This window comes from Globicephala melas, chromosome 13 (assembly GCF_963455315.2).
Source record: "Globicephala melas chromosome 13, mGloMel1.2, whole genome shotgun sequence".
Classification (NCBI taxonomy): Eukaryota; Metazoa; Chordata; class Mammalia; order Artiodactyla; family Delphinidae; genus Globicephala; species Globicephala melas.
This window is the reverse complement of record NC_083326.1, coordinates 52,285,162-52,309,918: the sequence shown is the minus strand read 5'-3', so window position 1 is coordinate 52,309,918 and position 24,757 is coordinate 52,285,162. Positions and strand designations below refer to the sequence as shown.

The 24,757-nt window shown below is 38.3% G+C and overlaps 1 protein-coding gene and 1 pseudogene across 8 annotated transcripts in view; one reads left to right on the top strand and one right to left on the bottom strand.

Moving 5' to 3' along the window:
* YES1 (YES proto-oncogene 1, Src family tyrosine kinase) overlaps positions 1–24,757 on the top strand; it is a 75,743-nt gene that overhangs the window by 1,415 nt on the left and 49,571 nt on the right. For 2 of the 8 annotated variants that reach the window (XM_060310572.2, XM_060310573.2), the window contains exon 2: positions 12,900–12,953. The exons of 2 other annotated variants lie outside the window; for them this stretch is intronic. Coding sequence is in view for 1 of the 6 variants with exons in the window: in XM_060310570.2 (XP_060166553.1) it covers positions 13,013–13,070 (58 nt within the window). In the remaining 5 variants the exon portion in view is untranslated. 4 more of the 8 variants (XM_070046993.1, XM_060310570.2, XM_060310576.2 and 1 more) reach the window with 4 other exon arrangements.
* Positions 12,611–12,707, bottom strand: LOC115845065 (U6 spliceosomal RNA; annotated as a pseudogene).

Here is a 24,757-nt window from a genome sequence, read left to right as displayed (position 1 = left end):
TATTATGTGTATATATGTTCCCACCGGAATGTGTGTTCACATAGATGATCTCACATATACATGTGTATGATGGTGGTATACTCGTGCATTGCAACTGCAGGATTGCAGTGGCAAAGTTAACTTGATAATTCTAAGTGTGTTTAAACCATCCTGTTAAATTATCTGTGGTTAAATTACACACTAAGGAAAATATTACTAAATAGGTACATGTGACTATAGGCATTTAAGGCAAAGTGTGGTAAATTTAATGTATTAACTAGCACAATGGTTGGCACACAGTGGACAGGAAACATTTTGAATGGACAGGTAATGAAGGAGTGTCTTGTATTAGAAGCCAAGGACCTTGTATGTGTCACATACAAGATTTTCATCTGTAGTTCTGTAAGAAAGTTATATTTCATTATTTATGTTTTGTTCTGTCTTTACTAATATATTAGACTCCTGCCATAGTTGACGTTTTAAGAAAAGGAAGTGTAATTGTATTTTAACTTTTGGACATTAGCTAAACCTCAGTGGAGATTTTGAATGCTGGTTGACAATTCATTGGGTCCTAAATTTGAAAAAAAAGACTTTGATCTGAATCTAAGTACAGGACAGTTCACATTCATGTTTCCAGGATAAAGTATAAAAGGGCTCTTAAAATATGTACTCTGCCGTAACCACCATAATGTTATAATAGCTTTAATTTTGCAGTACATTTTTGCTGACTTCATAAACCACAAAATTGACTCCATTCTGTTCAACCGAAAGTGAAATTACAGCTTTGACCTATCTTCTGGGATAGGTGGAATTTGTCTTATGGCTGAAGTATAATATTAACACATGGTTCAAGTTTTTTTTTTTTAAATCAGTGAATTCTCAAGCTGAAAAATCAACGTCTATGCAAATAAATCTCTTTCATGGTATGTAATGTTAAAAGAATAAATATTCTAAAAGATAGCAAGGACCCAGTGTAAATCAAATATTACTGACACATGCTTTAAGAGTTGTTTATGTAGAGTTCAAATTTGCATCCTTTTAGGCAGTAAATAATTTATTAATGTAATTTTTCTTTATAAATATGTTTAGCTCTTTAGTGAGTCTGTTTAGCGTAAATGTTATTTATTATTAGTTTCTACTAGCATTATATTAAAAAAAGCCTAATGTCAAAAATTTTTAAAGAGCAGTATTAAGGTCTGGTATCTAGGAATGCAAACTCGGGGGGTAGAACTATGTATTTTTTAAAAACCTGCAAGGAAGTGATTTCTGTAAAAGTAAAGATAAAAGAGGAGGGAGGAGGCTGTGATTGGGACCTGGCTCCTGAAGTGGTGGCAAAGTTCTTTAACCTGATGGTGGTATAGTTCAAGCGTATAGTTCATTACGCCATGATTGCTTTTCTGTGTCTGTGTTTTAGTTCATGTGAAACTTTTAAAATTTCCTTTTTAAAGAAGCCTGTGTGTAATGTACTTTACACTGTATAAGGTGTTTCGCTAAAGGACTTAATATTTGGTGACTGACTTTAGAATACTGCTGGGCTGCCCTTTGCAAACAGGATTAGACCTATTAAACCATAACTGGGAAATACCAGCTGGCGTATGTAACTACTTTCACAGGTGAATAACATATGTTAATTATGTTAATATTTTGAAGAAAGACACCAGGTTTAACTAACTTTAAATCCTCTTCAGTTTTGTATGTTGTACATGACAAATAGTAGGTAATCAAAATATGTTTATTAAACTAGGGAACACTGTTCTATCATCAAATATAAAATATGCCCTATTTTTCAGAAGATTATGGTAGCATGACAGTTAAGACGCAAAATTTAACTATGGCATCAAGGTAATAAGTCTTTCATCCATTTTCAGTTTTCTGGAACAATAATTCTTTAGATTGGTAATTTCAGCCTGCGATTTGATATTCTTAAGGATGTCTTAAAATTCTCAGCATAAAATAAGTTGTCATTTACTCAGACTTTATGAAGATGTGCCGTATAGCACCTAAAGAAATGGTGTTTTGTTTCAAATGACATTATGGTGTTGGAGTTTCCAAAATGCTGTGAATCGCTGCCTTATGCTACTTTACTTGCTTTGTGTAATGGCTTGCTGTGTTAGTTGTTGGTGTGGTTGCTTTGCATTGTGGTAATGTAGAGCTGAAGAGGAGAGATCATGGCTGTACCAAGTTCTTATATCACAGGAACTTTCAGTTATGTTACAAAGGTGATGTTTGTGGTGCTGGCTTTGTTGTGTGAATATTTACAGGAAGTTTTAGTTAAGATCTTCCATTGTTCAGAACGCTACATGGCTTAGGTCACCTTCAGTTCACGTTTAAACAGGTCTGTAATACAAATACAAGTTCCTCTAGTGAGGTACAACTGCTTTTCTTTAAAGGAAATCATCTGTTCCTGTTAAAGTACCCTGGTATCTGATTGGTAGTGTGTGTGGCGGTTTGTGTGGCTATGGTAGGGTATGCAGTCTCTCTTTTCTTCCTCTCAGCTGCTCCGGCGCCACAATTAGGCTGCCTATTGCTCAGCTACAGCTGCTGGGTGATTATGAACCATCCAGCTCCTGTCTATACTCAGAGGCAGATTTAGCAAAAGGAGCTAGAGTAACAACAGAGGGTGAAAGAGAAGAGCCAGTGCCGCTGCCAGGATCATTTTAACGTGTCTGTGTGCCAAGGAATCGTTGGCTGCAGCAGCGCCACTGTTGTCTTGGAACTAGCAGACTTGATAGCAACACATCCTGGTCTGGATTAGGTTTACCTGGTGTTATTCTTTAAGATCTTGAAGCTCACTCCAGGAAAGAAAGGGAATCCTGTAATTTCAGAGTACAGGATAATGTACAATGAGGTTACTGATGGGCTGAGCTATGCCTCTGCTCCCCCGCACCGCCCCCCAACCCGGGACAGCAGTGCCCTTCAGTTTCCCTAATTTGAATATATATGTGATTTCAGGTTCTCTGAAGCGTATACCATATACTCTGTGCTGTTTTAACCCGTGTCTCTTTGAAGTGCTGCTGCTGTTACTGTTGCTTGGCGGGTGGCAGAGCTGGTATGTTCTTTGGACTCCCTGCTTTTTTTCCAGTAAGTGGAAGACCTTCAAAAGGGATTATTTCTAGAACTAGCTGCACATGGCATATCCCCTGTGACTGCTGGAGTTTTGCAAGTAGGAACCCTAGATTATTTTTCCTGTTGTTCTTTATTCCTGGGGTGTGAGAAGATGGACATCAACAAACGCAGATACAGCATCAGCTCTATATGGCAAGCCCCAGACTGGAAGAGGCCGCAGGCAAATTTTGCTGCTTCTGAAATGTTGCTCAGTGTGCCAAGCAAAGAGCAGCAGCATCTTGTCCTCTCGTTTACCACTACCGTTGGAAAATCTAGACAATTCCTTTTGATAGTTCTGGCTTTGGAATTTAGTGGTTCAGGATTTGGCTGATTTGGGATGGGGAATAGAGAGTATTGGGAGAAGTAGCTCTCAAACTGGTGTAACCAGAAGGAAGGAAGAAGGAAGGAAGACTGTGTACACTTGAACATTAACAAGTACACATTGTTATCGTGGCACATACTTAACAAGACATTGGTGTGTTGACCCCCTTCTCTGTGCTCCCACAGAACGCTGGTATCAAAGCACATTTCTCCTTGCATTCTAATTATTTCTTTCCATGACTGTGATATACTTGACCTAGTACTCGCTGTGGCAAGGAACTGTTTTATATGAATCTTTGAGAACAGTCCCTAATAGAATAAATCCTTTTGAGCTGTATTCAGGGATGTGGTTCTGTGTATATTTATATGAGTTTATATATACAGACTTTTCCTCACACACAACATGTTTTTAAGGTATACCTGTAGTAAAATTTTACAAAAGTAGCCTAGTACTTTTTCAGAAGCTGATGTTAAAACAAGTTCTTTAAATCTTTAACCCTCATAAGTTTTGGTCTAGAAAATGATTTTATAAAACTGTTTAAAAAGTTTAAACTTTGTGAACTTAAAGGTCATTTTGATATTTCTAACATAAACTGGAAACTCTTTGTAGTTGAAGTTATACTAGTTTCTAGTAAGGTTTATTTTAAATAAGTGTTTTTTTTTTTACTATTTTAGTGAATGTTGAAAGCCCAAGATCCTAGATTGTAAAAAAAAGTACATCTGGGGGACTTGCCTGGTGGTCTAATGGTTAAGACTCCATGCTTCCATTGCAGGGGGTGCAGGTTCGATCTCTAGTCGAAGAACGGGGATCCTGGTGCCACGCAGTGCAGCCAAAAATTTAAAAAAAAAATTTTTTTGGGGGGGTATCCTATCATGGTATTAGTGACAGTATTATAATTGTGATAATATTCGTATATTCCAAGGACAAAAAGAAAAAGAAATCCTTGTTTTCTTGATGTAATCTGTGAAAGAATGCATAGGTCATAGGGTATGTCTGCTGAATTATTGGTGGGGGTGGAGGCAGGAAGTACTGGGAGGAAAAGACTGACCACTGAAACCTAAAGATTGTCTGGTTTCAGCCTCTGTTCCTAACAATATATGCAGACCTTAGGTTTTCTTAAACTGATTACAGAGGCTAGTCACTTCTCTAATTTTTTAATGTAACTTTTAGTTTCTTAGCGTTAAGTAGAAATTGGGGTGGGGTGGAGAAAATTGGTGGCTTTTGCTTCATAAGTTAATACTTAAAACTGTTTCATGGCAAGTTTATTGATTTGTTTTTTGTTTTTTTTGTCTGTATTGAGTCTTCATTGCTGCACGGGCTTTCTCCAGTTGTGGAGAATGGGGGCTACTCTTCGTTGTGGTGCGCTGGCTTCTCTTGTTGCGGAGCATGGGCTCCAGGCACGTGGGCTTCAGTAGTTGCAGCGCGAGGGCACAGGAATTGTGGCTCGTGGGCTCTAGAGCGCAGGCTCAGTAGTTACTGCGCATGGGCTTAGTTGCTCCGCGGTATGTGGGATCTTCCTGGACCAGGGCTCGAACCCGTGTCCCCTGCATTGGCAGGTGGATTCTCAACCACTGTGCCACCAGGGAAGTCCCAAGTTTATTGATTTCTTACATTTGTTCTGATGTAATTAGTATTTTCACATTATAGGTACTTTTTAATTAGCAGCAGTCAGGCATTTGAAAAGGAGCAGAGAAGGTAACATGATGTAATAAGGACAAGACTAAAAGGTAGAAGACCATCTGCATTTTAATTCCACTTGTGACAGTGAAGAGCTATGTGGCCTTGGTCAATTCACTGAACTTCATAGGCCTCAGTTTCACCATTTGAAACGGGGGTACAGTTGGGCCAGATGTTTTCTAATATTCTTTCAGCCTTATTTAAATATGTGGCTCTACTGCAGTTGAAGTTTTTATATTGATAAAATTTTAAGGAAATGTTTTAGAGTCTAGAATTTGAAATACAATTAGATATCAGGTAAGTAAAAGGGTAAAAAACTGACCCACAGACTTGACCCTGGACTTTCTCAGGCAAATAAAGTGTATTCCATTCATTAAGTGGACATTTATTAAACCTGTGGTGCAACAAATACTATGCCAGTTTTGATGTTATAAAAATGATTGCAGCATGACTGCTACCTTCTAGGAATTCACAGTTGGGTGGAACTGGCTATAATTATGAGGCTGTTATAAATTTTTTGGATTGATCTTTTTAGTGTGATAATCCATTAGAATACTTCTCTGATTTTTGATGGTATTAGGGTGTGATACATCTGAAGCTTTAATAAATCCCTTTGTACTACATAGATTTAGCCTCAAGTAAACCGATTCAGTTCTCTAGGCAGGAAGACTTGATGTTTTTCTAGATGTTAGTTCATTACAGATACGTGTGACTCACATACACAGGCTCCACAACACCTGTACAGAGGTTTTACTATAAGAAAACACATTTGAAAGCAAGGCTTTTAAAAAAACATTTCAGATTTATTTTGCAGTAAAGTTAGAAAAGGACTGAATGATTCATTGAAGCACATAGTTGTGATGTCAGTTAACAGGTAGTCATGACTGGATGACAGCTTTGCTGCATTGTATCGGGAAAAGAGCCTCTGACATTAATTAAAACATCTTTTTTAATTGATAGAACCGGAGACTAATTATTTAGGATATTTTTCTTTAACACATGTAGTTAACATTTAGAACAAAATAAGCATGGGCATTAGAAGATGGTTAGCTTTTTAAGGTTTGCATAATAGATTTTGTAGAAAGAAAGAGAAGGAAGGAAAAGAAAAGAAACTAAAACTATAAGGTGGAAAATCAGTATATTTTTCCCAGAAAAAGTTCTTTTTGTAAGGTTAGCCTTTTTGGTTAGATTTCTGGGCAGCCCATTAGAGTTTACCTGTAAAAACCTAACATAAAGATATAACAGTGTTTCTGTGGTAAATATGTTCTGATTGATTTTAAGTTTTGTGTGTTTTTTTAAATTTGCTGAGCTCTTTGAGCAAATGAAATACTTGGCCTACTAAATGCTCTGATTATACAGTGGATAACCTGTAGCTTTGCCAGTCCTCACCTTCCCAGCTTTTCACTATTTAAAAATCACTGTTATGAGCTCCATATTAGGATGCTAGGACTCTGAGCTTAATTTAAGGACAGAAGCTTCCCTAGTTCCTCCCACCTGCTTGCTAGGCACTGTGAAACTTGCTTCCTACCCTGACCCGGTGTGAGAAATGGAAACAGGTCAAAAGATTGGGAATGAGAAACAAAAATGAGGGGAGTAGAAGAGGAGAAATGAGAAGTGGATGTAGTATGAAGTTTATAATTTTCTTTTTTGTGTCCTTTTTTCTTTTTCCCACTCCTTCTGTTAGGTATTGGGTAAAGACGGAAGAAAACCTGTTTTATCTTTTATTTTTAGATTTTATTTATTTTCTTTTAAACAATTTTTTGGCTGCATCGGGTCTTAGTTGCGGCATGCAGGATCTTTCATTGTGGCGCGGGCTCTTTGTTTTGGCACGTGGGCTTCGCTCTAGTTGTGGCGTGTGGGCTTTAGAGCACGTGGGCTCTGTGGTTTGCGGCACATGGGCTCTCTCGTTGAGGCGCGCGAGCTCAGTAGTTGTGGTGTGGGGACTTAGTTGCCCTGCAGCTTGTGGGATCTTAGTTCCCCGACCAGGGATCGAACCCCGTCCCCTGCATTGGAAGGCGGATTCTTTACCACTGGACCACCAGGGAAGTCCCAAGAAAGCCTGTTTTATGTCAGATGCTTTGCTATACATTCATATACATTTTCACGTTTAACTTAAATCTTTGAAAAGGCATTCCCCAAACACAGAGGAATCATGCATAAGATAGGCTTTTACTACACACAAAGAAACTGAGGACCAGTAAGTATATGTAATTTGCTAAGGTCACATGACTCGTTGATGTGACTGAATAATTGACAGCAAGACTGCTTCCTATAAGACACCTTCCTTAGGGATAAGGAGCAATGATGGAAAGGGAGATTTTTTATCTTTTTCCTTCTTCCTTAAACTGTACATTTGTATCGGGCTGAGAATTTTCAACACTTACACTTTTCTTTTTAATGGAATTAGCTTTGTGGTGCATCTTTCATAATGGGTGTTGAGGTCAACTATTGTATGAGCTAAAAAATTGGGTTATTGCACTAACTAAACTGTAGCTACAGCCCACATTACAGAGACAGTGTTTGCATGTTTTTCCAATCAAGTTTTTTTCCTATCTAAATTTAATTCATCAGGGAATTCCCTGGCAGTCCAGTGGTTAGGAGTCTACGCTTTCACTGTGGAGGGCCTGGGTTCAATCCCTGGTCGGGGAACCAAGATCCCACAAGGCTCCCACAAGCTGTGTGGCGTGGCCAAAAGGAAAAAAATTCATCAAAGGAGCAAAGGAGCATGCAGAAGTGGGTTATTACTCTAACTCAACTGGAGTAAATGTGGTTCATTTGTAAGTTTGGGTTTGTAAAGTATATATATAGTCTGTATGTATATAGTCAGCCTCCCCCCATATATATTTTTATATATATATATAGTTTATGGTCAAATCAGTTTTCCTTCTACTGTGCAATATTGCCTTCTTTTCTACTAAGTATATGATTTATTCCTAGATGAGTTAGTAGAAATAGATGGAAGCTCTGTATTGTCTAAATTGTCCTCCATCATGTTTCAGGCACATGCTGCAGAAAGAGAGCACACTTTCTGATTTGTTCTGTCAGTAGGATGGTGGTTTCCTGCACCTTGGTACAAACTTACCAACATTCAAAGCTGCACTTCCTTTTTAAGGAAATCCAGTAGAATTCTTCCAAATTGGCTTGTTCTTTTATTTATTTAAAATTTTTATTATTTTATTTTTTTGGCTGCATTGGGTCTTCGTTGCTGCGCGCGGGCTTTTCTCTGGTTGCGGCCAGCGGGGGACTCCTCTTCGTTGCGGTGCGCAGGCTTCTCATTGTGGTGGCTTCTCTTGTTGCAGAGCACGGGCTCTAGGCGTGTGGGCTTCAGTAGTTGTGGCGCGCAGGCTCAGTAGTTGTGGCGCACGGGCCTAGTTGCTCCGTGGCATGTGGGATCTTCCCGGACCAGGGCTCAAACCCTTGTTCCCTGCATTGGCAGGTGGATTCTTAACCACTGCACCACCAGGGAAGCCCTGGCTTGTTCCTTTAAATCTTATTGTTCCATGAATTCCTCACTCTCTGCATGAAGAGTCTCATCTAAAGCTCTAAATGGAAATTTTGTTTGCTACTCTTTTGCCACTGTGTCAAGTTCCATTGACAGTGATTTCCTTCACCACCTTAGAAGCCTTTTCTTCTTTGGCTTCCTTTTATTTCTTCCGTTGTATCTAAGAATGTACCCTTTGTCCTCTCTTATAAGCTGGAGCATTGTTTTCTATGGGAATACAGCTTGATTTTGTTGCATTATTATCCCACATAGAATATCCGCAGTACAACTCCACACATCACTGCCAACAGTTCCATCACTGCCTGTGTTTATTGAGTCTACATAAGGATTAGCAGATAGGTTTAAACTGTTGTGCTAGGGACTCCCCAGTGGTCCAGTGGTGAAGAGTCCACGCTCTCACTGCAGGGAGCACGGGTTCCATCCCTGGTTGGGGGAACTAGAATCCCACATGCCACGCAGCGCAGTCAAAAAATAAATATATAAAATACCCTGTTGTGCCAACTCTATGAGCTTAGAATGGCTTCCACTAGGTAAGCTCCACGAGGGTAGGATCTTTATTTTGTTTACTGAAGTTATCCCAAGTATCTAGAACAACAGCACATAGTAGGCACGTATTAAATAGTTTTAAAATATGGGCAAGTACAGCAGTTCGCTGGCCATATTTGCTTGCCATGGGCATAGGAGAAAGGAGTGTCAGCAGCCAGCTTCTCACTGAAAACTCATGCAGTAAGTAACCTCAAGACTCCTTGGAGTGGCAGGCCCAGTGCTAAACAATGGCATTAATGCTCAGGATGAATTCAGATAAACACTCTACTTGAGTCTGATGAAGAAACTGAGATTTGATTTAGCAGTGACTTGTAAATGTTAAGGAGAAGTAAGAATAAGTGGGTTTCTTTTCTTTATATCATAGTCTCTAACTATATCTCTAGCAGCCATGCTTCTTAAAAACTGTAGCACACATCGGTTCCCCATACACTGATTGAGTCATATGCTTGTATCTGGTTGTAGGTAGAACTGAGACAAATAGTCCTTGGCAGGGCCGCTACCTTCCAGTGACAACTTTACACCATAGAAGGGGAGAAGGCATTTTTAGTGGAAACGTAGCTGTCTCTATCACAGAAGGGAACAGGAAGTAACCTAGTAGTTGAATGAGTTAGGTATATGGAAATACACTATCTAGTTGTATAAACATGATTAGAATATTTATTTGAAAGGTGTGGGCACAGATGGTATTTTCTTGATTCGGGCAACAATATTAGTACAGGAGCGAACTAACGGTGATGGTTTAAGATTCTAGTGGGCAATATACCACCTAAAGGAATGAATTTCCCAGGCTTTTTTATTTTTTATTTTTTTTGCGGTACGCGGGCCTCTCACTGTTGTGGCCTCTCCCGTTGCGGAGCACAGGCTCCGGACGCGCAGGCTCAGCGGCCATGGCTCACGGGCCCAGCCGCTCCACGGCATGTGGGATCTTCCCGGACCGGGGCACGAACCCGTGTCCCCTGCATCGGCAGGCAGACTCTCAACCACTGCGCCACCAGGGAAGCCCCTCCCAGGCTTTTTTATATGAAAAGTTTGAGAAGCACCCTGGTAAGGAAGGGGGTCAGAGTAGAATGGGGCTTTTATCTAAATATATTTAGATAGCACTTTTAGTGATTGAGAAAAGACAGTAATTAGCCGTATCAAAGAATTTGGTGGGGAATAGTGGCAGGTGGAAATTATGATGGAGCTAAACCTCCCTTTCCCCAGTCTCACCTCACACTTCCCCTTCCCCCCACCCCCTTAAGCCACTCCTACTGGGGCTTAGCTTTTGATTTTTTTTTTTTTAATGAATAGAACTTAAGTCAGAAGGAGGAACTCGTAATAAAGGTCAAGTAGAAGAGAGGGTCAAGAACCTCTTAGGTTGTCAGAGGATGAATAGGATTTTTAGGATGATTGATGCTTAGAAGAGGGAAAAACTAATGACAACGTAGACGATTCTTCGAGATAATCACAGCCAGCAGTAAGAAGCCACAGATCCACAACTTCAGAAAGTCGAAATGATAGATCGTAAGAAACAACTAGCACGTCTTCTTTTTAATCTCCTAACTTCTGTAACAAGAGGATGCTCTTTAATGGAAAAGCTAGAAAAAAAGTATAAGAAACTAGATAGCAGATAGTAAGAGGGTATCTAGCTTTGACTGATTTCAGGCTTCTAGGTCCAGAAGAATTCTATCTGAAGGTTCTAAAAGACATTTCTGATATTCCCAGGACCCCACTGATAATAGAAAGAAATCATGGTGGACTTCCCTGGTGACACAGTGGTTAAGAATCTGCCTGCCAGTGCAGGGAACACAGGTTTGATCCCTGGTCTGGGAAGATCCCACATGCCACGGAGCAGCTAAGCCTGTGCGCCACAACTACTGAGCTGCGCTCTAGAGCCTGCAAGCCACAGCTATTGACCCCATGTACTGCAACTACTGAAGCCCGCACGCCTAGAGCCCGTGCTCTGCAACAAAGAGAAGCCACCGCAGTGAGAAGCACGTGCACCGCAACGAAGAGTAGTCCCTGCTCGCCGCAACCAGAGAAAGCCTGCGTGCAGCAACGAAGACCCAACGCAGCCAAAAATAAAAACAAAATTAAAAAGAAAAAGAAAGAAATCATAGAGACAGACATCTCAGAAAGAAAGAAAAATGATTAAATGATGCCTTAAAAGGTGAATTTTAATAAATGCAGACACTGAAAGTTGCCTTTAAATCTGGACAAGATTCTGTAACAGTTTATTAAACAGTTACCATTTATAAACAATTGGAATGTTACAGAGAAGTAATTCTTAACAGTTAGTTGTCCAGCAGTGCTTTCTTGAATTGTTGAACCACCTCTTTGTAGTCTGAGTAAATACTGGCTCTAGATCATCTGTCAGTGGTACTTTCCTGTGTTGGTGAGTGGTCGGACCTGATAAAGCTTAGTTTCCTTCTAACAGCAAGGGTCAGTGATTCCTTTTCCAATTTATTTATTTTTTGGTCTGTTTTATTTTCCCCTTTCTGTAATTAAGTCTTCTAATGGCACTATAGACTTTGCTTTATCTTTTTGATATTCAGTCAGGGATATTAACAGGTTTAAAGCTCTTTTTATGTATTTCTGGATTTTTCTTTTTTAAGGAAAATTAAACTGGAGTATGGGATAAGCATGTGTGTTTATCCCGTAATATCTGTGAACATTGTTTTATTTTTATTATATATATGAACAAAGATACCTCAGAGTTATTTTTATTTGCTTTTTCAGTTGAAGTCTCCTGTGCATTTTTCTGTGCTTGCTCATAACCATTGCCAATCTTGCTCTTGGGTTGTCTTTTTCTTATAGATTTTTACAGATTCTTCGTGTACAATGGATATTAATCCTTTATGTTGCAAACACTTCATATCTCTGCTTGTCTTTGTTTAATGTTTTTCTTTTATCTTAAAGTATTACAAGTAATTTTCCTTTTGTAACTTCTGAATTTTGTGTTCTAAGAATACTTTCCACAGTTGACAATAATTTAAAAAATTCTATTTATAGGTTTTTGTTTTGTTTTATGTTACAAATAATTTAGCTGTTTACTCTGAAACTTATATATGTTGTAAGATAAGGATCCAGTTCCTTTTTTCTTTCCTCAGATGATAGAGCTCACCAATGCTGTTTATTAAATCTAAATCTCTCCTTTTACCACAGATTCAAAATGCCACATTTAGCATTTACAAATTCTTTTACTCTCAGGCTTGTTTTGGGGCACTCTTTGTTTTCCCGATATTTACTTGTTTATTCCTATGCCAGTACCACATAGCTTGATGATGAGGATGATCATGACCCTGATAACAACAGCAGGAGCAGCAGCTAATGCGTATTGAGTATTACCTGTGTACCAGTCACAGTGGTAAATACTTTAACATATTTTACCTGATTCATTTCTCACAAAACCCAGAGTTAGGTATTCTTTTTTCTTTTGAAAATCTGGCTTAAATGTTCTGACCGGTAGCCATCTTATTTAATGAAAGGATTTTCTTTCTTTAAATATGGAACACTTCACAAATGTGCCTGTCCTTGCACAGATGCCATGCTAATCTCTGTATCGTTCAAATTTTAGTTTATGTGCTGCCAAAGCAAGCAATTGAGTTAAGTATTTTCAATATCTTTATTTTTACAGGTGAAGAAGTAGGTTTTGAGAAGTTATATTTATTTAGGTTACAAGCTAGGACTGTCACCAACTCTGACTCTAGAGCCTATACTCTTAACCATGAGGTTGTGATTACTAGTGGGACAAATTTCCTCATTTTTCTTTTTTTAAAAATTTCTCAGGCTTCCCTGGTGGCGCAGTGGTTGAGAGTCCGCCTGCCGATGGAGGGGACCCAGGTTCGTGTCCTGGTCCGGGAAGATCCGACATGCCGCCGGAGCGGCTAGGCCCGTGAGCCATGGCCACTGAGCCTGCGCGTCTGGAGCCTGTGCTCCGTAACGGGAGAGGCCACAACAGTGAGAGGCCCGCGTAATGCAAAAAAAAAAAAAAAAAAAATTTTCTCAGCTATTCTTATGCATTTACTTTTCCATATGAACATTGTGCTTTTGATCTAGATAATGTTAATTATTTAGATTTATTTAGGGAAGAATGGACACCTTTATAATAATGGATCTTATTATCTAAAAATAAATGGTTTGTTTCATTTATTAAGGTTCTTTATATCCCACAGTTTTATTTTTTTAATATAGACTCTGAACATTTGTTGTTAAGCTTATTCATAGGTATTATTTCATGTGTGGTTTTAGAAAAACTTGTTATTTGGAAATAATTTCAAAGTTACAGAAGAGTTGCTAACATTTTGCCACATTTGATTTTGTCATTCCTTTCTTGTATATGTGTGTGGGTATCCTCCCCACATCCCCACCTTGAAAGTTAGTTGCAGACATCATTCTCATCACCCTTAATTACTTCGGTGTACATTTTCTAAATCAGGGACATTTTCTTATACACCGACAGTACAGTCAATCAAATTCAGGAATTTTAACATCACTATGACACAGTTATCTAATAGATAATTGTTGTAGGTTGAATTGTGTTTCCCCCAAAAGTTCTAATCCCCAGTATCTGTGAATGTGACCTTATTTGGAAATAGGGTCTTTGCAGATGTAATCAAGTTAAAATGAAGTCATACTGAATTAGGGTGGGCCCTAATCCAGTATGACTGGTGTACTGATAAGAAGAGGAAAATGCCATGTGACGATAGAGGCAGAGATGGGAGCGACACAGCTGCAAGCCAAGGAGTCCAAGGATTGCCAGCCACAACCAGAAGTTAGCAGGAGGCAAGAAAGATTCTATCCAGAGTTTCAGAGGGAGCGTGGTCCCGCTGGCACCTTGATTTTGGACTTGTGGCCTCCATTACTGTGAGAGAATACATTTCTGTTGTTTTAAGCCTTTTTAAAAAAATTTATTTATTTATTTTTAATATATTTATTTATTTATTTATTTATTTTGGCTGTGTTGGGTCTTCGTTGCTGTGTGCGGGCTTTCTCTAGTTGCGGCGAGCGGGGGGCTACTCTTCGTTGCGGTGCGCTGGCTTCTCTTGTTGCAGAGCACGGGCTCTAGGCGTGCGGGGTTCAGTAGTTGTGGCACGTGGGCTTAGTAGTTGTGGCTCGCGAGCTCTAGAGTGCAGGCTCAGTAGTTGTGGCGCACAGGCTTAGTTGCTCTGCGGCATGTGGGATCTTCCCGGGCCAGGGCTCGAACCCGTGTCCCCTGCATTGGCAGGCGGATTCTTAACCACTGTGCCACCAGGGAAGCCCATATTTACTTATTTTTAAACAGCAGCCCTAAGGAGTTAATGTCGCAGTCCATAATCAAAATTTTTCTAGTTGTCCTAATAGTGTCCTTTATAACAAAAATCCAGAATGTAACCCACTGCATCTAGTTATGGCTCTTTAGTCTCCTTTAATCTGAATAGTTCTTTAGCCTTTATCTTTCATGATGTTGATATTTTTGAAAAGTCAGAATGCTTGTTTTGTACAGGGTACCTTATTGAGGATTTGTCTGTGCTTTCTCGTGATTAGATTTAGATTATGAATTAGGGCAGGAATATTACTGATATATCAGGGGTATTGTGTCGTTCCTGGTATAGCCCATCAGGAGGCACACCTTGTTAGTCCCATTATTAGCAGTATTAATTCTGCTTAGGTAAGGTGATATCTGTCAGGTTTCTCCACTGTAAAGTTAACATTTTTCTCTTTTTCATTAATAAGTGATTTGTAGGAAAATAGTTTTAGATTCCATGAATGAGTCTTGCCTGAATTGATTATTGAAATGATGGCTGCAAAGTAATACTTTTCTAACTGTGTAATTCCTTCTATGTTTATTAGTTGGGATTCTGAAAGAAAATCTTCCCTTCTCACTCATTTATATCAGAGTGATTTTTGGATTTTCTTTTTAGTCAACAGGTTATAATCTGTTAGTGTCATTCATTTTGATGCTCAAATTCATCCTGTATTTAGCCAGCAAGAGCCTCTTCAAGATGGTTCCTGTACACTTTCGATATATCCACATCATGTTTTGAGTAGTACTTAATTTTCTTGGTGTAAGATGTCCCAGGCTCTGAAACTGAGCAGAGGGCTTGTGTGTCTGCAGTGCAGAAAGCCAAACTCTGACAGCAGGAGTTTGTAGCAAAGTAAGGATTTGTTACAGGGTGCCATGCAGGGGAGTGGAAGACAAGCCTCAGGCCCACTCCAACTTGGTCTTTGAGTTAGGGATATTCTTAAAGGGGAAGAACAAAGAGGCTGGGATTAACAAAAGAGACATGGTCTTGTGACATTTTTCAGTCATAGTTTTGGGAGTCAGGATGTTTCTGGTTTATGATTCTCCTAGCCAGGTGGTCCATGGCTCGGGGGTCTGTTAGCTCATCTTGCCCTGGAGAAATGACCTGAGTTTGTATATTACTGATGATATCTACATCAGCAGCTTTAGGCATCTGACTCTGGTTGATTAGTGTTCAGTTAGCACGGCATTGAGGTCAGAGGGGACAAGAAAGGGGATAAAGTTTTGGATAGACATATTAACCATAAACTTTGTAATGGAACTTGGTTTCAGTCCCCACTCCTGTTTTAACTTTCCCCAAATCTTTCAGGGAATGGGGCGACAGCTGCTCTGGCTACTTCTTGTTGAAACAGGGTGTATTCTTGCCTCAATTTGGGGAATGGAAATGTTGCATACCAACTTTCAAAACACTTGGTCAAATAGATCATAGGTCACCATGAAACAATACTTATTCACTTAACAAAGTGACAATAAAAGATTTCAAAAGCAAATATATAGAGTTAGAACAAATTACTTAAAAGGTAAAGAAAGTTAGCCGCTCAGTATTCCCCACAAAAAAAATTTGTTTTCTTAACAAAGAAAACATATTCAAGTTTTGTACCATATTGCCTTTAATCTTAAAATTCATTGACTCAATTAAATTCATCCTGATCTTAATCCTGACCACACATAGAATTCCTTTTTTTTTTTGATTTTAATTTTTGTCTGCGTTGGGTCTTCGTTGCTGCATGCAGGCTTTCTCTTGTTGCGGCGAGTGGGAGCTACTCTTCGTTGTGGTGTGCGGGCTTCTCATTGTGGTGGCTTCTCTTGTGGCACGTGGGCTTCAGTAGTTGCAGCACACAGGCTCAGTAGTTGCAGCACATGGGCCCTAGAGCATGTGGGCTTCAGTAGTTGCAGTGCGTGGGCTCAGTAGTTGTGGCACACGGCTTAGTTGCTCCACGGCATGTGGGATCTTCCCGGACCAGGGATCAAACCCGTGTCCCCTGCATTGGCAGGTGGGTTCTTAACCACTTTGCCACCAGGGAAGTCCCATAGAATTCCTTTCTATGGATTCTTTATTTTCTCTTGCAAATCTTCTGCAACTTTCTGTATCCATATTAATTTGTCCCCTACTTTCTTTCCCTTAACAAAATGCATTTCCATTCCTTATACCTTCTTTTTCCTTGCATACAAAGATGTTTTCCATATTAATTTTTAGTTTTAATTACATTAATTAAAATTCTCAACTCTTAAAAACCTTAATTTCTGATGAAAACTAAGAAGTAAGTAATTGTGGACTGTTTGTCATACCATTTCCCCATTGGCAAATTTTATGAACATATTCTATAACCTCTAGAAACATACATTTCCTCAGAGCATAATTTTTTAAATTGAAGTATAGTTGATTTACAGTATTATGTTAGTTTCTCATAACATAGTTTCTTTCCTCAACGTGGTACAGGATGTGTCTTATAAACCCAAACGTCTTTAGTTTTTCTCTCGTAAGAAGACAAAAGTAGATAGACTTGTTTAGCAGTTAATGTTTCAGTATTTTATCTTATTTGAAATGACCTGGATATTCAATGAATTCCCATCATTTAACTTTATTTAGCAAAACTTTAAAGTTTCAAGTTACCAAAAGTCTGGAGAAACTATTTTTACTTGAAATTTTAATTTATTTTTTTCATTTTTGGCCACGCCACGTGGCATGTGGGATCTTAGTTCCCTGACCAGGGATGGAACCCGGGCCCCCTGCGTTGGAAGCGTGGAGTCTTAACCACGGGGCCACCAGGGAAGTCCTTGGAGAATCTAGTTTTAAATAGACATACCTAAAACATAATTATGCCTTAGGAGTTCACCTAAAATTTCCTATCTCATTTATCTCTATTTCATTACTTATGAAAATACCAAGGTTGCAAATAGTGAGTCTACACGTTACCCACAACTTCTGTCCAACTGCTGTAAATTGGGATTTCCCATGACACCTCCTTGGGTTTGATAATTTGCTGTAATGGCTAACAACTCAGGAAAAGTTTATTTACTTGGTTACTGGTTTATTATAAAAGGATACAACTCGGAAACAGGCAATGGAAGAGATGCACAGGGTAATGTATGTGGGAAGGGGTGTGGGGCTTCCAGGTAAGCCACCCTCCCAGAACCTCCAGGTCTCTTCAGCACCTGGAAGGTCTCTGAACCCCTTCAGTTAGGATTTTTATGGAGGCCTCTTTACAGAGGCTTCACTGATTAAACCATTGACTGTTGGTGTTTAGTTCAAGCTCCAGCTCCTCTTCCCTCCCCTGAGGTGGGAGTGTGTGGTGGGGCTGAAAGTTCCAGCCACTCAGTCCACTGGTGGGTTCACCCTAGGGGCTTTCTACTAGTTACCACTAACACAAACTCAGGGACTTGTGAATAACAAAAGGTGTTCCTTCACCTTTATTGCTCTTATCCGTCAGGAAATTCCAAGGGTTTTAGGAGCTCTGGGCTAGGGATAGGGAGGAAAACCAAATACATATTTCTTATTGTTAATCACAATGTGTCAAGTAGCTCCTGGCCACATGGGACAGTTGAGCAGTTGAAATGTGCTGTAAGTGTGAAATACATCCAGATTTTGAAGACTTAATATGATAAAAAGAATGTAAAATAATTCAACTTTTTTGGTTGATACATGTTGAAATTATAATATTTTGGATATATTAGGTTAAGTAAGATATTATTAAAGTTAATCTCACCTGTTTATTTTTCACCTTTTTTTTTTTTTCCTGCTATGCAGCTTGTGGGATCCTTGTTCCCCCACCAGGGATCGAACCCCGGTCCTCTGCAGTGAAAGCGCGGAGTCCCAACCGCTGGACCTCCAGGAAATTCCCCTATTTTTAATGCGGCTACTAGAAAATTTAAAGTTATATATGTGACTCACATCATATTTTTGTTGGATAGCATTGCTCTAGATCCAGGCTGCCTGGGAGTTATCTTTGATTTGGAGCAAGTTACATAATCTCTGTGCCTCAGTTTTCTCACCTTAAAAGGAAAAGTAAAAAGAAAAAGCCTTTAACTCACAAGGTTGTTTTAAAGATTGAGTAGGTTGATGTGTGCAAGAGTACTTAGAACAGTGCTTGGCACATAGTAAGTGCCTAATGTTGTCTGTTACTATTCCCAATATGAGTGCAAACTGCATGAGGGCTGGGACTTTGTTTTGTTCACTACTATATCTCCACTTCTTAGGTTCTCAGTAATTTTTGAATGAATAAATGAATATGGAGAGTTTTTGAGTAACGTAGGTAGTGATTGGGAAGGTTTCTTGATTATCCAGAATGTCTGTTGAAAAAATATTACAACCAAGAAAATTGCATCCCTAAAAGACAGGTGGCGTGGACTTCTCTCTTAGGAAAAATCTATATCAAAAGGTTAGAAAAATCAAAAGACAAATTAGATATATTTTGAGATTAAAAAGTAGAAAATATATATTATTTGCACTGCATTTTCCAGGCTGTCCGAGACTCTCAATAAAAATTCTCTAAGCCTGCAAAAAAAACCCCTAAAAAACTAAAAAACAATACTAAGTCAGTGATCAAATATCTGGTGGTGGGCTAGAAGAGCATGCTGCTGCTGGTCCTTGGTGTCTGTGGTATTTTAAGGGCTTTTCAGTGCTGTTGTTTCCTCAGAAAAACTCTTAATTTGCTAGGGACTGATATTTGCTAGCAGTCCAAGAGAGTGCGAAGATTCCCCTGACTTAGGAACTCTTCACTAGATCTTTCCCTTGTTTCCCCACTTCTTGGCTCTGTAGAGACCCCAAACCAACTGTCAGGATTCGGCTGTCAGTAAAAAAATAAGGAAACTTTTTTCTGTATGGTTTGGAAGAGATTAAAGGGCATAGAACTAGTTTATTCTTGACAGGTGTCAGATAATTTACCCATAAAATATTTAACAATTTTTGATGGAATTTTTGACAAGGTTTAAACCCTTTTCATGCTTATTGATTTATTTAGGTTTCCTATCTTTTAACTGAGTTAATTTTATTAACTTCCATTTGCTTAGATAGTCATCCTTTTCATCTGATTGTTAAAACTTTTTTAAAGTTCCCGTTTATAGTTTTTTCAAATCTTCTGTTGCTCTAGCATTCTTTTCACACCTAAAACTGTGTACTCGCCCTTTTCATTTCTTGATTAAGATTAAATCTAGTGATTTATCTATTTCATTGATTTTTATTTGTAAATCACATTGGAAGTTTTTCCATTATAATAATGAAATAAAAGAAAATTAAAAGAAAAATTAATTAGAAACAACAGGAAAAGAAATCTCAGTATGATTTACAAGTAAAAATCCTCTTTTTGAGTTTTTGTTTTTTTCCCTAAATTTTATTTGTATTAATTTCTTTTTAGTAATAGGTGTGTAAGACTATGAATTTTGCTCTGAATACAACCTTTGCTATAGCTCATTGATGTGGTAGGAAGTTGTTATTCTTTTTATTTTATAATTTCAGTTTGCATTTCCTCCTTGACACAAGAGTATTGGATCATGAAAAATCTTATGTATTCATGTTATTTAGGAAAACTTGAAAAAACACTCGTGTGCCATTTCTTTAGGTTTTATAGCATATAGTATTCTGTTGTCAATACTCAAAAATGATAAATAGGAGAAAATTGTTTCCAGTCAGAAATAGTTTATGCATGTATAGGTAACTTGTCTCATGGAATTTTAAATACCCATTCCTCAAATAAATAATACTATAAAATGTGGGCCTAATAATACAACCCACCTTTTTTATATACTTGCTGTAAGCAAGCAAATACTGCTAATACTACTGTAATATTCTGTTAAGAGCACAAAATAGTATCAGTATTGCAAAAAATCTTAACCAATTCTAATACAGTTTTTGTGGCTCTTGTTGGAAACTTGTACTCCTTTATATGATAAACCGTAAAAATCAAATGCAGTCTTTTAACTTTTTAATAAGATGTTTTAAATGTTGACATATATTCACATAGTTATTACATACATGTTTTTAAAAAATGACTTCAGGATTGAAATAGTATAGCACAGAAGTAAGGAACAGTTCAGAAATATTGTACCAAGGTTCTGGCTTTGATTCTTAGGTCATGCTAAGGAACTAAAGACTGTGATCATTTATAGCCTAGGGTAAAAGGCTTCTCATGTAATATGAAAGTAGAAAGAAAGAAAACATCAACTCTTCTTTGATTAAAAATTTCATGTCTCCCTTTTTTTTTTTTAAATGAAAGAAGGTTTAATCAGGGAGATACACGCTCCATAGACAGTGTGTGGGCCATCTCGGAAGGTGAGAGGCCAAAAACTTCATGTCTCCTTTTAATATGACAGCTCCATTGGACTATGATAAAACCATTCACACTACTTCCACATTAATTTTTTACTCCCAAGAGCCAAAGCAGGCAAATTGATATTCTTTGGCAATTCAAATGTAAATGGAATGAAGTCCTTCAGAAAATATGTCATGTAGATCTGTTTGATTTTATGATATAGATATGGTCCTTGGAGCTTGACTATATAAAAATTTGATAAGTACCAAATCTTATTTTCCTATAAGTTTTCATTTACTCGTGTCTATAACATTCCTACCTATTTCTAAGTGGAGTAATAGCAGTGGCTAAATAATAATGCAGAAAACCGATATTATCAATTGTTGTTGCCACCTTGAATTGATAAGATGATGTCAGAAATGTCTGGAAATGGTGAACATGCATTTTACCTTTCTCATATAGCTGCTGTTTTCTTGTCACCTACCTTATACTGACATTTTGAGGCTAGAGCAGTTGTTGAGGTCATAAGCATTATCAGTCTTGACAGATTAAAGGAGATGTAGATAACTAGTAAATTAATCTTGTTAATTATTATGGATTAAGTTTATTTTTATTTATTCTTGGCTGCGGTGGGTCTTTGTTGCTGAGCACGGGCTTTCTCTAGTTGTGGTGAGCGGGGGCTACTCCTCGTTGTAGTGCCTGGGCTTCTCATTGCGGTGGCTTCTCTTGTTGCGGAGCACAGGCTCTAGGCTTGCGGGCTTCAGTAGTTGTGGCTCGTGGGCTCTAGAGTGCAGGCTTAGTAGTTGTAGCGCATGGACTTAGTTGCTTCGCGACATGTGGGATCTTCCCAGACCAGGGCTCGAACCCGTGTCCCCTGCATTGGCAGGTGGATTCTTAACCACTGCGCCACCAGGGAAGCCCTAAATTTATTTTTACTTAGGGTGATGTTTTTTTTTTTTTGTGCTACAGTCTTTTTATCTCCATTCCCTTTGGTTAAAGAAGCCAGATTCAAACATTAATTTGTTGACTAATATTTATCTTTTGGGTCACGTCCTAAACATTGATGGGGAAAAGAATCTGTAATTCAATTCAACAAACTTAAAAAAAATTTACATCTACTCCAGGCGAGGCACCATATTAATAAGGCTTTTTAGGAGGTAAAAAGGAAACTCTCCTTTCTGTTTATCAATTAAGTATTCCACTTCTTTAGATAACCTAAGAGAAATATTGTATTGGAGTCTTAAAGTTCAATGGCAGATCAAGAGAAAGGCCCATTCAGGAGACACCAGGTGAAGGTAAGATTTGAGAAGGTTTTGAAGGATAAATAAAATGGACATTCCATAGGAAGCTGGTAATAGGAACAAAGACACAGAGAAGATGGACAAAGCAAGGTGCTTTCTGGTTATAGTAAATAGGTATGCTTGGAGCATAGGAATAAGGGGTCAATCATATACTTAAAAATGGTGGCTCTCATCATTACTTAAAAATGAGTGCCTGCTCATCACCTGGGATGTCTGTTAATGTGTAGCCTCCTGAGTTCTACTTCCAGAAATTCGAATTCAGTAAACCTGGACTGAGAGCCAGGAATCTTCATTTGTAATAAGTACCTCAGACCCTTATCACGCAGGTGGTATGGAAAAATTGAAAATAGAGACCCATTTATACAACTTGAAGCTTTAAAGATGTTCAGTTTGACAGTGGTAGACCACTGGAGGTCTGGAGTCTTACTGTCTCACTTGCCGTGTGACCTTGGACAAGTTACTTAATCCTGTGTGTGTCAGGTTCTGCATCTGTAAATGAGGAAAGTAACAGCAATTATTTTTCAGAGTGTTTTGAGAATTAAATGAGATAATTCATTTTAAGTGGTAAGCACAGTGGCTATAACACACTAACTGTTCAGTAAGTGTTAGCTCTTTTTGAAATCATTGTCATCTAATTAAGAGAAATATATTTATTACTAGGTTATGATTAAATTCATTAGTTATTTTACCCTACATGCTTAATCAGACTACTTTTTGGTATATTACCTTGTGTATATTACTTTTGCTCATTCATTTATTCAGAAAAACATTTTGAAATGTAGTGGGTGTGCACAATATTAGATATACAAAAAAAAGAATGTCTTAACTACTTGTTCTTGATTTGCTAAATTATTGATTTTTGTTTTAGTAATTGATGACTAAATACATGCCTAGCAAATTCAATACTTTTCTATTTGGAGCAAAACAATATAATGTAACAATTCATTTGAATGAATTTTAATTCACTTAAAAATGCAAAAGTGGCAAAGAAATTGTTGGAGGGCTTTAGTACATTTAAAGATATAATTTTAAAGCAGAACAAAAAGCTATACATTTTAAAAGTACAGCATTTTAGATTTTTCCTTTAAAAAATTTATTAGAGGGAAATTTAGCAGTATGTAATCAGTTTTCAAAAAGCACAACTTTTGACTCGCTTATGGAAGTCTTTTCTATCAAAGTATTTATATACAGTCAGTTTACATTATTTGCAGTAGTTATGTTCTAGAAAGTCACCTTGAACACTGATTTAGTGAATACTGAACCATTGCTTCTAGAGGAAATACAAGGTTAGGTCCCTGTGAGCCTCTAATTACAACGTTTTGTCAGCTGATAAATGTATAATCTGTTTTATGTGTGCTTCTATTTAAAAACACACCTTATTTATATTTTCTTTTGGAGGAGGCAAATAGTTTATCTAGCAAAACAGAGAAATACAATTAGATTTCACCAAGTTTACAGTTATCTAGCCTTCTTTTTGAGCTCTCCTGAAAGAACTAAGATTCCTTCCAGTAATACATCTTAAGTCTGCCCTAGAAGGCTCAACAAGTAGGGAGAAAACTACTAAAAACACACCTTATTTAATGTGTATTGTTGATTCAATAACACTGAACTAACAAATAGCACTATAACTTGTGTCTGAATGAAGCTTATCCAGCACACATTTTCTCCATAAGGTGCACCACAGCCTTCTTGTGTTTAGAGAGAGGACAGCGCTTCAGCAGCAACACCTGGGATACTATTTTAAACAGTAACATCACCAACAAAAACACAAAAAGAAAAAAGAAAAGAAAGTGGCACTAGTTTACAGTATGAGAGCCTTGCTTGCCCTGAGCTGAGTACGTGTGGATCTCGCAACTCATTTTTCATGGCTCTGCTCATGTCTGCAAGTGTCTGCTAAAACACCATAAATTATCATTGGTTTGGGAGTTACAAATAAATCTTAACAAGCAGGCTATTTTGCAAATATGGAATCCATGATAATGAGGATTTATTAATGATGACATTTTTATAGTAGTGTATGTTGCAGAATATCTTCTGGGCTAACCACAAGAGACAAAGGTCCTATTTCAGATTTCCTTAGCTCTCCTGCATGTGTCACCCAAATTCAGTACTCCTATATTAAGCACCCCTCCCTCTCACTCCATAGAGGGGAAAAAAGGAAAACGCCTCCGTGTTTGGTGTTGTGCTGTCAAGGAAGTCACCCACCCACTTAGTCTCCCGTCTTTGAGTCCTTGTGATTTTGGTAATTGCTATGCTGAGACCAGCTTCCTAACGAATTCCCATTCAGGGGACACTGAAAGAACAGTTGGGTCCAGAGTGTCATCCAGACAGGCTGCTCGTAATGCCAACCACAGCCCTGTTACCAGGACTCGGACCTTCTACAGTGCTTCTCTCTCCTCCAGCCACTTAGAGCCAGGCCAGCTCTGCCCATTCTTATTTCTTCCACCAAGGCTAGTACTTACTTCCCTTTGTAAGGGTAGAGGCCCGTGGTACTCTTACTGGCTTATTTCCCTTTAAAACCTAGTTAAATGAATGAGTTGTTCATTTGATTGTTTCAACTACTTTGTTCTACTTGGTTAAATTAAACCATTCTCCTAATTTAGCAAAGTTATGTTGCTTAGTACAGAATTAGCTTTAAATCATAATAAACTCTGAACCCTAACAGACCAGTGTGATTTTTTTTTTTTTTTTGGCTGTGTTGGGTCTTCGTTGCTGTGCGTGGGCTTTCTCTGGTTACGGCGAGTGGGGGCTACTCTTCGTTGCAGTGCGCAGGCTTCTCATTGCAGTGGCTTCTCTTGTTGCGGAGCACGGGCT